Source organism: Thalassophryne amazonica, chromosome 2 (assembly GCF_902500255.1).
Source record: "Thalassophryne amazonica chromosome 2, fThaAma1.1, whole genome shotgun sequence".
In the NCBI taxonomy this organism is placed as follows: Eukaryota; Metazoa; Chordata; class Actinopteri; order Batrachoidiformes; family Batrachoididae; genus Thalassophryne; species Thalassophryne amazonica.
The window spans coordinates 138,887,846-138,901,471 of NC_047104.1; the positions used below are offsets into that span (position 1 = coordinate 138,887,846).

The 13,626-nt window shown below is 38.0% G+C and overlaps 1 protein-coding gene across 1 annotated transcript in view; it reads right to left on the reverse strand.

The window, feature by feature from the left end:
• Positions 1–468: 468 nt before the first annotated feature.
• The window catches only part of LOC117531392 (immunoglobulin-like domain-containing receptor 1), a 35,247-nt gene continuing 22,089 nt past the window's right edge, over positions 469–13,626 (reverse strand). The window contains exons 6-9 of the mRNA XM_034194490.1: positions 10,827–10,949; positions 9,761–9,936; positions 1,446–2,060; positions 469–1,282 (exon numbers count right to left, since the gene is read on the reverse strand). Of these exons, the coding sequence (XP_034050381.1) occupies positions 1,244–1,282; positions 1,446–2,060; positions 9,761–9,936; positions 10,827–10,949 (953 nt within the window). The 3' untranslated portion in view covers positions 469–1,243. The remainder of the gene's footprint in view (positions 1,283–1,445; positions 2,061–9,760; positions 9,937–10,826; positions 10,950–13,626) is intronic.

Consider the following 13,626-nt stretch of genomic DNA (forward strand, 5'->3'; position numbering starts at 1 on the left):
AGGTTTGCCTCCAGGTTCTCCGGCTTTCTCCCGATTCCAAATATGTACACGTTAACTTTAAACTGAGCACGAGTGTGAATGTGTGTTGGCGCTGTGATCGACTGGCAGCTTGTGCAGGATGTATCCCACCTCTCACCCAATAACTGCTGAGCTAGGCTCCAGCTTCCCTGTGACCCTTAACTGGAATAAGCAGGTACAGTAAATTAATGAATGTTGTGTAGACACTCAGAAATGTACATTTAGTCATCAACCAACAAAACCACCATTAGCCTACAAAACATAAAATGAGGAAATCATTTTATTTGTATTATTTAGAAGCTCAATATGTCAATTAAAATATACCACTGTCACAAAGGACCACAATATTAACATCAGGAGGAGAATAATCTCTTATCTGCTGTCAATTCCATGAAAATAATTGCATTAGTTTTACATACTGTACTACTGTGACATGAATTTAACCAACTATTGTGAGCCTGCCTCAATCTTTATTTGCATCATTTAATTCCTACATTAAAATCACACAAACTACATTACTTACACTTGGATAAGTACTGTATTAGTCTTATGTACATTTGATATAAAAAAAGAAAAAAAAAACATTTCAACACCAGTTAGAAACGGCAGTCAAAAATATTCAAAGAAAAAAGAAATAGAGTGAAGCCAGTCACTTCAACACATCCAAACTGAAAAAGCATTAAAAACAAAAACGTTTTACAAATGTAAGACATAACCAAATTTCCTGTTACTAATGCTAAAACAAAACTATTTTTTTTTTGTATTTTTTATTTACTGGCCCTGAGAAAGTCATTCCTTCTGGTGTCAGTTGTCTGGGTTTAAATAAATATAGGAAACAAAACCATGTTACAACCAAACTAAACCAATTGTAAAAGTCCAATTTGAAAATTATGCTTCTTGTGTACATTTCCTCAAAATATCACTGTATTTCCACTCATAATAATACATCTGTAGGAGACATTACACAGGCTTAAAAATAGTCTGTAAGAAGTTATTTAATCCAAGTAATTTCTTCATAAACATCATGTTTAATTTTTTTTTAAAACAGTGTGAATCCGTCTGTGCTGCACTGACCTGCTCGCTCCTCACAAAGCAAATGTCAGCGATTAATTAAACCATTACAATTAAAACTGGCGGCACACACTCCTTCCACACGACACGACCAGCTCTCAGGTGTCGTGAGGTTTGACACAGAGGTCACGGTGTGATTCACAGGTGCGGAGCTTCAGATGATGACACTGGTGCCACTGCGTGCACTCTTGTCCTGAGACAGACACACTGACTTTAGAGTCACACTACCAGCAGTCAAACATTGCATTTGTTACTATGTGTGCTGATGTTTCTACACCTCACAGGTGTGTGTGTGTGTTCAACTACAAGTATGTGTGACATTTAAAGTGTTTCAACTAAAGCAGCGAGTGCCTTACAGAGAAGCGCTCATTCTTCCGGGCTACTGGTTTTTGTCCGGGCTCATACTCCGTGTAGAACTGAGGTTTGTCCACCCAGCCACCGCTGCTTCCGCCGCCGCCACCTCCCCTCCCTTTTCCTCCTCTCTGACTGATGTCATCATCTGAGCACCAGGATCCGCCTCTTGATCGTCGTGATGCCGGAGGAGAGTAGTGTCCTCTGGACCTTGTGTCAAACAGGTCATCCCGGGAACGGGAGCGGGGACGGTCCATGCCCCCCCGCGCCCCACTGTGACTCCGTCCATCCAGCGAATCCTGGCTGTAGCTATGACGAACACCTCTTGATTGAGTCACTGAGGGGTAGCGTCTGGCCGCTGCTCCTTGACCATCACGACGCCCAAAGCTACTGCGGTTGCTCTCGCTGGAGCTTGGGGGCCGAGTCTTTGGTGCGGGAGGGGGAAATCTGCTCGGCTGCTGCTCTCGTATTGGTGGAAGTGTGATGACGCGGCGCTCCATAGGGCCATCATCAAGGGCGGAGATCATGCTGGGAGGACCAGGTGAAAATGGAACAGAGATAGGGATGTGCTGGGAAGGAGGTGGCACCTGCTGCAGGTGTGGGGGCGGAGCCAATTGTGGCTTTAGAACAGAAAGAAGAAATAAGTAAATACTGAAAACCACACAATCTGTGAACTAACAATCACACCAATAAAGACATTACCTCAAATCTAAGCAATTTATTAAACTATCAGTCTTCCATGATTCATACAGCACCAAAATAGAACGAAAGAAAGAGTCTGAGTATCAAGTGAAGAAAAGTCATTTTGGCAAAACGTATCCTCCTTTCTGCCACTCCCCAGTTTTCATGACCATAGATAATTGGAATGCAAATTAAAAGCTTTGCAGTCTGTATTTATGATGGTAACTTTACCTAATAGTGCAGCAGATAAGAGAATATTTAGAGTGGAATCCTACAAATGGTGAAGAAAAAAAAAAAAGCATCAGATTTGTCAGAAATAGTCCTCAGACAATCCTCTTTTGAAAAAACCGATTGGCCACTTGAATTTTCAGTTGGCGTTCAGGGAGAGGTCAATTGAAGAATTACACAGGAGTCAAAATTAAAAGATGCTCCAATCATATTGAAACCTATGCTACATTATTTGCCTGATCATAAAGATTCCAAAAAGGTATGGTTTGGACAGTCTGTAACTGAATTCTATGGAGTTATGGGATAAAAACGGCAAGAATGGTGACAAAGGTCAGTGTCGGTTTGTACAGGCGTCAAAAGTTAAAGTTGCTCCAATTTTGGTAAAAAGTGATGCAAATTACTAGTTAACACGGTTTTAAAAAGGAATAGTTTGGCCCATGTACCATCCTTACTTATCACGTTACGGGGTAACATATGTCACATGTCAGAATCCAATAGACGTAGACCTTGTTTGATCTTTACTTTGGAGACCAAGCATTCAACACTGTCAAAACGATTCCATTTATTAATCCTATTAGCTCAACCAATAATTTGCATCACTTTTTACCAAAATTGGAGCAACTTTAACTTTTGACCCCTGTACAAAATGAAACTGAGCTTTGTCACCATCCTTGCTTTTGTATCCCGTAACCCCATAGAATTCAGTCACAGATAGTCCAAACTATACCTTTTTGGAATCTTTATGGTCAGGCAAATAATGTGGAATATTTTTCAATATGATTGGAGCATCTTTTAGTTTTGACCTCTGTGTAATTCTTCAATTGACCCCTACCTGACCACCGACTGAAAAGTCAAGTGGCCAATCGGTTTTTCAAAAGAGGCATGTCTAAGGAGTATTTCTGTTGAATTTGATGCTTTTATCACCATTTGCATGATTGTTTCACTTATCTGCTGCACTATAACAAAAGGAGGCAGTTTCACACAGGTGAAAATGTCCAAGAAAGTTCCCTGGCACTAATAGGACTGGACTTGTGCTGAGCACAGACAGACGGATGGACAGACAGAATTTGCAATACTCGACGGCCATATTTTGGCCTTGAGTAATGAAACATTTAATATACTTTTGTCAGTTATTTTATAAAGTGAGACTTTCAAACATTTTAGATGTACTACATAGAAACAAAAATGTATCAGTTTTGAAAATGCTTGAAAACTATGGCTGACAGCTCAGAAAATATATATATAAAAATAGTATCTCAAAATATTAGATATTAGAATATTTAATTTCAAGTTTGAGTAGTAAATACCACTGCAGTGCAGTTCAGTACACACAGCCACAATCATGGGAAAGACCTTCGACTTGACAGTTGTCCAGAAGACACACACTGACACAAGAGGTCACTGGTGAAAGGGCTGGCTGTTCAGAGAGTGTTGCATCAAAGCATATTCGGGTGATTCTTAGACTACGGGCACTTTTATGTCCCTTGATCATATTTTATGAAAAAAAGAAAAAAGGGGAAATTTCACACTTTTATAGTTATCTTTACAATGAAAGTGTTAAGAAATTTGTCCTAGTAGTCTATGATGACTTTTTCACCTTTTTTCAGCATCATTATATGCAAATATTGCCATTTTGTGCTTGTCCCACACCCAGACTTATGATCTTCAATGATAAAAATGAATAGTAAACAAACATTTTTTCTAATGTTTTAAAACATCTCTGAATAAAATATCAGTAAAATAATCAAAACATAATTGGGGTATTCAATGTCATACAACTGTTGTGATTTTTTTTTTTAAACGAAATGTAGTTGTCCCACACTATTACCGTAATTTCCACCACAACAATAATGTCCCTTTAAAAAGTTTGTATGAAAGATTGTGTGGGTAGTTTCTATGGAGATAAACAGTAACATCAGAGCACATGTATATAGCACCAAATCACAACAAACAGTTGCCCCAAGGCGCTTTATATTGTAAGGCAATGGTGTGGTGGAAATTACATTTACAAGGCCAATAGTGCCCGTAGTTAAAGAATCACCCATTCACGGAAAGTTATAAATGGCAAATGGACTGCATGTATATAATACTTATCCATCTGAATCAGAAGCTCAAAGCACTTTACAATAATGCCTTCATCCATTCATTCACACACCGGTGTCAGGGCGTTGCCATGCAAGGTGCTCAACTGTACACCAAGAGTAACTGGGGGATTAAGGACCTTAACCCATTCCCCTGAGTGATTTTCCGGTTTGGGTGGGGAATGGTGGTGGTGGTGGTGGTGGTGGTGGGGTGGGGTGGGGGGGGGGGTTGAACAGAGGATTTTCTGGTCTCTAACCAACTGTTTGACCACAAAACCATAACCTCCCCCCTTGTTGACTGGAAGGGAAAGTGTGGTAGGAAAAGATGTACACACAACAGGAATGACCACAACCTTGAGAATTGTCAAGCAAAGCTGATTCAAGAACGAAATAAATCTTTATGCTATTCAGTTCCACGCATCACGGCCACAGAAACAGATAAACTTGAGTTGCGTGGGCATGTTGGTGGTTCACTTGTCTCTTCTTGCACAGTCAGTTTTTGAGAACTACCTACTCCAGAAAGACTTACCATAGATGCCATTCTGTTTGTATTTCCCAATGAGTCATGACAATTAAGTCCATGATACACATTCAGTGACTAGGAAATGTTCCATCCCCTGTCTAAACAAAACTGGTTGTAAAAGTGATGATTTGTACTAAAAATAATCCTTACAAAATTCTCCAGAGAATGTCCAATGCAAGCAAGACTTGGAAATAAAAAAAAAACTTATCAAAGAGCAGATTTAGAAAGATAATCAATGGATTAATGTTTCATTGAAACTGTGGCTAAATTTCATAAATAAAAATTAATTTACAGAGAGATTAAAGCCTTACGCTGGGCTTCTCATGATGCTCAATTTACGCCTGGTAAAACAGACGCAAGGTTTAAAATTTGGCAAAAACAAGGCTTATCAGCATATATTACTTTTTTCATAATGGAACAATAAGAAATTTTCAGTCTATAATGAGACGACACCAATTACAAAATAGCTTTTTTTCAGGTTTTTACAAATCCGTCATTATATAAATAGTTTTATGTCAAAGAGCAGGAATGTTTTTGAAATGCCTATTTTGAAGACAATTATAAAATTATATGCAGCAGATTCAGGTCTAAAATTGATTTCAAAATGATAGATACTTTCAAGAGATTAAAAAAGTAAACACAAATTACATCAAGCAACGTAATAACGGATAATATCTGGTTAAAACACTGTGCTTTTCAGTGGTAAATCACTAGTTCAAACACACTGAGAAGTTTTGGCTGGAAGAGCCTTTGTAGCCAGCTCAACCTGAAGGTTCCTAGATGTCGAACTCAGGTTGGGACTCGAGCTTTCACACACGCTGCACCACATGTGTGGAACTCTCTACTCAGTGACATTAAAATCCTAGATTTGGACAATTTTAAGAGACACTTAAAGCTATATTATTTTAAACAAGTATTTTAAGCTATTATATTTTATCATTTTAGTTATATCTGTGTTTTACTTTAATTTATTGTAAGTGCATTGAGATGTTTATTATTATGCACTAAACAAATAAACTGTTAAACTGTTAGATACTTTATCACTCCAGCACAAAGTTCACACTACTCTGGTTCTTCTAATTGTTGGAAAAACTGCAGGGCACAAGGAGTAAAACTATACCATTTGTTTTGGTCATGCCCATCATTAATTTTTTTGGGGAATTTGGTTCAAATTGAATTGAAAGCAATGTTAAATTTTCAGACAACCTTAAGCTGTTATTTGTTTTATATATATATATATATATATATATATATATATATATATATATATTCTATAGACACAGATAAAGGCACAAAATGTTTGTTTGAAATGCTGAGTTTAGCAGCACGGAAATGTATTACTAGGAAATGGTTGAAATCTTCATCTCCAAATCTGGATGACTGGCAGAAGCTTGTGTATTCAATATTTGTCATGGAATGCATTATATTTCATAAGAGACTTCAAAAGGTTCAAGTTTGACAGAATCTGGAGAAATGGAGAGCATATATTTTGCCTTGACGGCCGGAATTTCTATAATCCTGTGTATTACTGGTAAAAGTAACACTGAATGGTTATTGTATTATGTACATCTCTTGTTCTTGTTTGTTCTTTTTTGTATGCATAATGAAAAATTTTGAAGAAATAAAAAATAATCCTTACATTTAGTGTAAAACCCATCACTATAAAGTGCCAAAAAAAGTTTCTAACAGTTTGGCACAGAGCCACTCCAGCAGTACCCAAGGATCCACCTTTGGATATGAGTGAGCGTCTCACAGAGTAATGCTGCGTTCACGTCGGTGGCAGAAAAACCGTCAGAGTGTTTGTCATAGCAGAATTTCTGTCACCTGCATTGGCAGACTGTAGGCGATAACGTGAGGCACCTTGCACAGCTTTATAATGAAAACAGGAAGACCTGGCTCTGATGGCAGCCTAAAAAGTTTATTTACCTTAATAAAACCAGGTTAATCCATTTCTTGCTGTCTGGTTTTGCTCCTTGTTAAGATAAAACAATATCTGGTTTATCCTTGTCGTTGCGGTAAATGTTGAAGGCAAGTGCCGACATGCCGCATGGTTGCCGTGCTTACAGCCAGAGGCTGCAGAATTTTTCCGTCAACCTCTCATTGAGAATAATGGAACATCCACTTTAGTCTGCTGCTCACAGCCAACATGTGAAAGCGGCATTAGACAGGTAGCAACAGGAGCGTAAAGGCTGGGATCTTCGTTCTTCTGCAAAGACATAAGCATCGCCAAACAGCTCTGTCCAGAACCTCACTATGTCACCATCCCAATACTTATGGACCTGACTAATTCATTTTCCCTATTTGCTGTCTTTGTGGAATCATGCATTGGGCTACAAAATCATTATTATTCTGATCTAACAGTTGAAAATCCTCAACATGTGGACCTCAGCCAGAAGTTCCCAGGTTAAACTCACCTTTAGTGCTGGTTTCCAGTAGCCTCCTCCACTACCCCACCTACCAGAAGCATTTCACCACCACGTGATCAGCTGAGAGTTCTGTTCCCCCCATATGACCAAAGTGGACAGCACACATCTGTAGAGCTGATACTACATCTACAGTAGTACACCAATGAAAGCCCCAATATTCAAATACGGTGTTTTTTTGTTTTTTTTTTAGCTAGCGTAGATGTCCAACAACAAAACACCACTCTGGTTCATATCACACAGGTTGCTTCTCCAACCCAGTCTTGTGAGCATTAAAGTCCACCAGCAGAACAATGAAGCCACCAGGTGGCAGCCTTTCCACAACTCTACACAATGACTGCAAGAAGACCAGACACACAATCAAACAAAACACAATAACTTTCCTCCCCAAGAGACAAACTGTGTCAAACAACCAAGTAAACCTCAACATTTTGTGGCAAAATGTCCCCAAGTCAGCAAAGAGCAAATTTTGTGGATGACCCAAAATCTGCTTCAAAAGGTTTCTTTGTACCTCAGTTTATTCATATTTAAGGGGAAATCACTGGAATTTTTTTTACATGAATGTCTAGTTGCCAGAACAGAATTACAACAAAATGATAAAAACTGAAACGTCACATCTGATGCAATCTACAGACGTTAGAGTTGAATGATATACATAAATGTCATTATTTGACAAATCTAATCATACAGTGTTCTCATTGTGTAAATCAAGACTATAATAACACTCAGGAACAAGCCTTGGAAATGTCAGACCTCACCTCAGTTCCTAGTGTCAAGGTTGAGGTGAGTGTTGTAAACATTATCTAAAAATGACGACAACAAGCAGTTTGCTTTGTTGCTTGATGGGCATCCCTGAGGTGTTATCTGGTTTCAAAAATATTTTTACATTTAGAAGTGTTTATTTCTTGCTACGTTTTACAAAATATATGAGAAACATATTAGAATTGTAGAGAAATAAGCTGTTTCAGAGTGTATTCTGCCATCTCAGATTATTTTGTTTGAGCAAATATGAAGACAATCTGAAATTGTGTGTAGGGATATTTTTTAAGTTTAAATTTCACATGGAATCTTTAAATTCTCTGAATATTAGTTACTTGTTAAGGAATTACACACGTAAGTCAACTATGGAGGAACAGAGGATTTTAAACAGTTCTCATCTCTTACCCATCAAAATACAATATAGTGATGTATGCAGATGATTCTGCCATTTATGCATCAGCATGCTCACACAATGATTTAGAAACTGTCTTAAACATTGAACTGCTTAGGTAGATGACTGGGTTACATCCAATAAGCTAGTGTTAAATATAGCAAAGACTAATTGTATGATTACTGGCTCTAGTCACGTTATGAAAAATCCTGTATTAAAATTAGAATTAATAATATGAGAATAAATCAGGTACAAGAGACTAAGCGGCTGGGTGTAACAGTAGATTCTAAACTATGGAAAAAACATCTAAAAATATTTTTGTAAAAATGAGCAGAGGTATATTGATTATGAGAAGACATGCAAGGTTTTTAAGTTGTACAACACTGCATTACGCTATCAAATCATTATTACTAGTATACCTGGATTATTGCCCAGCAGTTTGGTCAAATGCTTCTGGTGAAATGATTAATAAACTACAGATTACTCGAAATAGGGCTGCTTGTATAACACTTAAATGTAGTTATAGGACCAACATTATTACAATGCATAAAAGTTTAAACTGACTGTTAGACTTTTATATTCACTGATTATTTTTACTAGAAAGATTGTCACCAAGTTACCTCGTATTTTGTTCTGGAATTTCTCCTTCTGTTCAGAAAATCATAGATACATAACCAGACATGCTGTGGTGAGAAATGTTACGTTACCTGTGGCCAGGACTAATGCCATAAAAAAAAAAAAACAACACACTGTCTTATTTAGGGGTATGAAGGAATGGAATTCACTGCCGCAATGTATTAAACTTATTGCAAATGAATGTTGGTTTAGGGAACTTCTGCAGCAGTATTTACTGACGTATTGAGTAATCTTGGTTTTTTTTCTATTTCAGACAAGTTTTTTGTGTATATTGTTTGACCAGAAGTGATGATTAATGTGAGAGGAAGCTGATAGTTTTTTTTCCTTTGTTATTTTTTATATACATATATTTCTTAATGCATTTTTGATTTTTGATTATTGTATATTTTGGTTGTTTTGTGTGGACCCCAGGAAGAGTAGCTGCAGCTAATAGGGATCCTAATAAATAAACAAACAGGTGATGTAAACCCCCCCATGTAAAGAAGTTGCACTACACAACAAAAAAAGAGGTACATTTTGCTCAGAACATATTTTGTGTTAAAAATAAGTGTTGCCGTAAAGATAATTGGATTAGGTGATGAAATTGGAGATGACACACCTGTAGGAGAGGACTGGTCATGTCCATCCCCCTCACCTGGCTCTCCAGGTAATCAAGCATCTGATTATTGTTGGCATGGTTACTATGGACACTAGGGGGAGGCATGCTGTACGCTGAAGACTGAGGAGGGGGTAGAGGCATCGGCTTCAAGGGGAAGCTTTTCCCTGAAACAGATCCTGGAAAGACACAAACATTAAAGTATATAACTAAAAACCCAATATATTCAAATGTATAGAAAACGGGATTGTACCATCAGCAACGCAATGCATTGTGGGCCTTTTGTTCACACAAGCTGTACATTAACACTAGCACTACCAGAGGTAAATGTTGTGTTTTGAAATTCCACAATGCAGTTAGACTTTTCAGATCAATCAGATTGCCGAGTGAACAAAGACAAGTACAAACATAGAAGCAAGTATTAAAATAAGTTACTTGGTTGTGACATGTTTGTGTTCGACAGTGAGACAGATGGAGTAGCAACCTGTATTTGTGCACATGATGGACTTCTTGTTGCTGCATTTAAACATCTGCACATCCTGCAGCCAGCCCCTGGTCAACTGAATGTGGGCATCGAGTGATTTGTAATTCAGAAACACCTTGTATGTGTAGGTGTTGACCCCTCAAATGATGTAGGAGAAGATCTAAGGGAACCTTAGCATCCACAGCTCATCAAAATCAGCAGAACACTGTGTTCAAACTGTCTCTAGTTTGGCCAAATAACACTTGTTTGCCTCCTTGCTGAGCTTCTTTCTCTAATTTGCTGTGGATTTTCTCACCCAATATTGTATTTTTATTTTTCCTTCGGTTGTTTGTTGTTACTTGTCAAGCGTCGCTGCGTGCGTTTATTTTTTATTACTATTCAGTAGTCATGACATGGAAATACAGTACACACAAACAAATTAACACAAATGTGCAAAAAAGAGGAAAAAAAAATCATTAACACACCCAGTCGCCGCTGTTGATTTCCGTGTGAGTGAACATGAACATGGCGGCAGCAATCCCAGAATGCAATGCTTTGTGACATCATGGCCCATTATCTATAGGGGTTATGCTTGAGTGTGAGTACCTGCGTATAACAGTGGGTTCATCTGGGAGGAGGCGTGGCCCATGGGCCCGTATATGGGCTGGCCTCCCAGCCACGGAGTCATGGCTCTCTGAGCTTGCTTCATCAAACGATGCTGTATCATTGCTGAAAGATGAGGAGAACATGGACTTTAACAGTATATTATACAGAAAGTCTTCTCGTGGAATAAATACATGATACAGTGACATTTCCTCAAAACAGTGAGTGAGTGAATGTAACTGGGTCTGTGTTCAAAACATACAGCACAACATTATGTATTAAGGTTTGTGTTGACATCAGCCACCAATGTAAATCAGCAATTAGCACCTTAAAACATTGCAAAGTCAACCCCTCTGAGCAGTGATTAGTGGAACTTGTTAAAGCACAGCTAACTAGTTAACCAAGTGTAATGACACAGAAACCGAAAATTCGGACTTATGATTTGAGAAGGTGGAGAAGGTTCAAGTTCAAGTTTATTCTGCACTTTGCAATAAAATAATACAAAACTGATTTCTGAGCCAGTCAACCCATGCAACTGAAAGGGTGTAGGTAGAAGCAAAGCTTATATACACCTACCCCTTTTACCTCAGTAACTTTTACTTATCACAGCAAAACCAAACAAAACAAAGTGAGCAGAACATCAGAGACCTTAAAATAATCAAACTCAAATTCCTCATCATATCCACACCAATAACAGCACACATTGCATAATCCAAAAAAAACAAAAAAACAAACATTAATAACTTCATTGTCCATACTTTAACCAACAACTATATAGTTCTTCAACCATATATTGAATTTTCAGAGAATTTAGACAATATTCACATATTCAGAGAACATCATTTCCTTATATTTGTGTTTAAACTGATTGACATTTGGACATCGCTTGAGGTCCTTTGACAGATTATTCCATATTTTAGGGCCACAAGTAGAAACACAAAAGCCTTTCCTGGTTGTCCGAGCGCCAGCAATTTTAAAATGATACAAGCCCCTTAAATTATATTTTCCCTCTCGCTCCTTAAAAAAAATTCTTGAATTCTGACGGGCAGTTGCTTATTTTTCACTTTATACATTAATTGCACAATTTTAAACGTAATCATATCATGAAGTTTTAATATTTTGATTTAATAAACGTGGTAAGGTGAGGTTTAATAAAGCGCGGCGCGGCTCCACCTGAAACCCGAAGCGTCAGCGCAGTTCCACCGGCGCGGCTTTACCGAGGCCCGAGGTGCCAGCGCGGAGTTATCTGACCATGGGTCCGAAGAAGGCACTGACGGCGGAGGAGGGAGATGATATCAAGAAGTCCCTGGACATTTTGTCTGAGGAAATCTCTGTTGTTAAAATGCAGCAGAAATCCATTATGGAGCTGGTGGAAGAAGTGAAGGCTCTCCGGATCCAGAATGCAGAGAAAGACAGGCGTCTGGTGTACCTGGAGAACCGTGTTGCAGAGTTGGAACAGTACACAAGGATGAACGACGTTATTACAGGAATTCATATTAAACCTCGATCCTACGCACGGGCGGTGTCAGAACACAGCGGAGGGGAGGCCAGTGAGCAGGAGGTCAGCTCAGTGGAACAACAGGTGGCTGACTTCCTGCAATCTGAAGGTATTCAAATGGACTGTAATAACATTGAAGTGTGCCACCCCCTGCCCAGGAGAGAGGATGGAGACAAGCGAGCAGTTATAATGAGGTTTGTCAACAGAAAACGGCATTGTTAAAACAGGGACGGAAACTCAAAGGAACAAACGTGTTCATCAATGAACATCTGACCAAAAGAAACGCAGACATCGCCAGGAAAGCTCGTTTCTTAAAAAAGCAGGGAAAAATTCAACAGACATGGACATCCAACTGCAAAACATTTATCAAATTGAATGGAACACCAGAACAAGCGAAGGTTATGGTAATCAGGAACATCAAGGATCTGGACAAATACGACCAATAAGGTATGAGGACACAAACACATCACAACACCATGACACAGACCAGAGGAACCTATTCATCTACTACATCATCTACATCTGGAGACAAGAAGGATATAACTCAAAGGATTGCTGATCATGGAGAAGAAGAACTGAGAACATTTAAATACACCGGACAATAATTTCTTCTCAAATATCAATGACAGTTGTTGCTATTATACAGATGAACAGTTTAATCGGATCATTAAAACGGATAACAAATTATCAATAATCCATTTCAACAGCAGAAGTCTATATGCAAACTTTAACAACATTAAAGAATATTTAAGTCAATTTAAAAAAATATTTAACATAATTGCTATATCAGAAACATGGATCAATGAAGATAAAGGAATGGATTTTGAACTGGATGGATATGAATTTAATTGTGTAAACAGAAAGAATAAGAGTGGAGGAGGAGTGGCTGTGTATGTGGATAAGAACATGGATTATAAAATAGTAGACAATATGTCAACTGTGATTGATAACTTATTAGAATGTATAACTATTGAAATATGTGAAGAAAAAAAGCAAAAATGTATTAGTCAGCTGTATATATAGAGCACCAGGATCTAGTATTGAAACATTCACTGACTGTATGGAAAAAAAACGTTCTCAAAAACTAATCAAAAAACTGTATTCATTTGTGGTGACTTAAATATTGATCTGCTCAATCCAAATAGGCATAAAATAACAGATGAATTTATCAGTATAATGTACAGTATGAGTTTATATCCAAAAATCACCAGGCCAAGCAGAATTACATCCCATAGTGCTAACTTAATTGATAATATATTCAGCAATGATATTGAGTATAACACTGTGAGTGGATTATTAATCAAT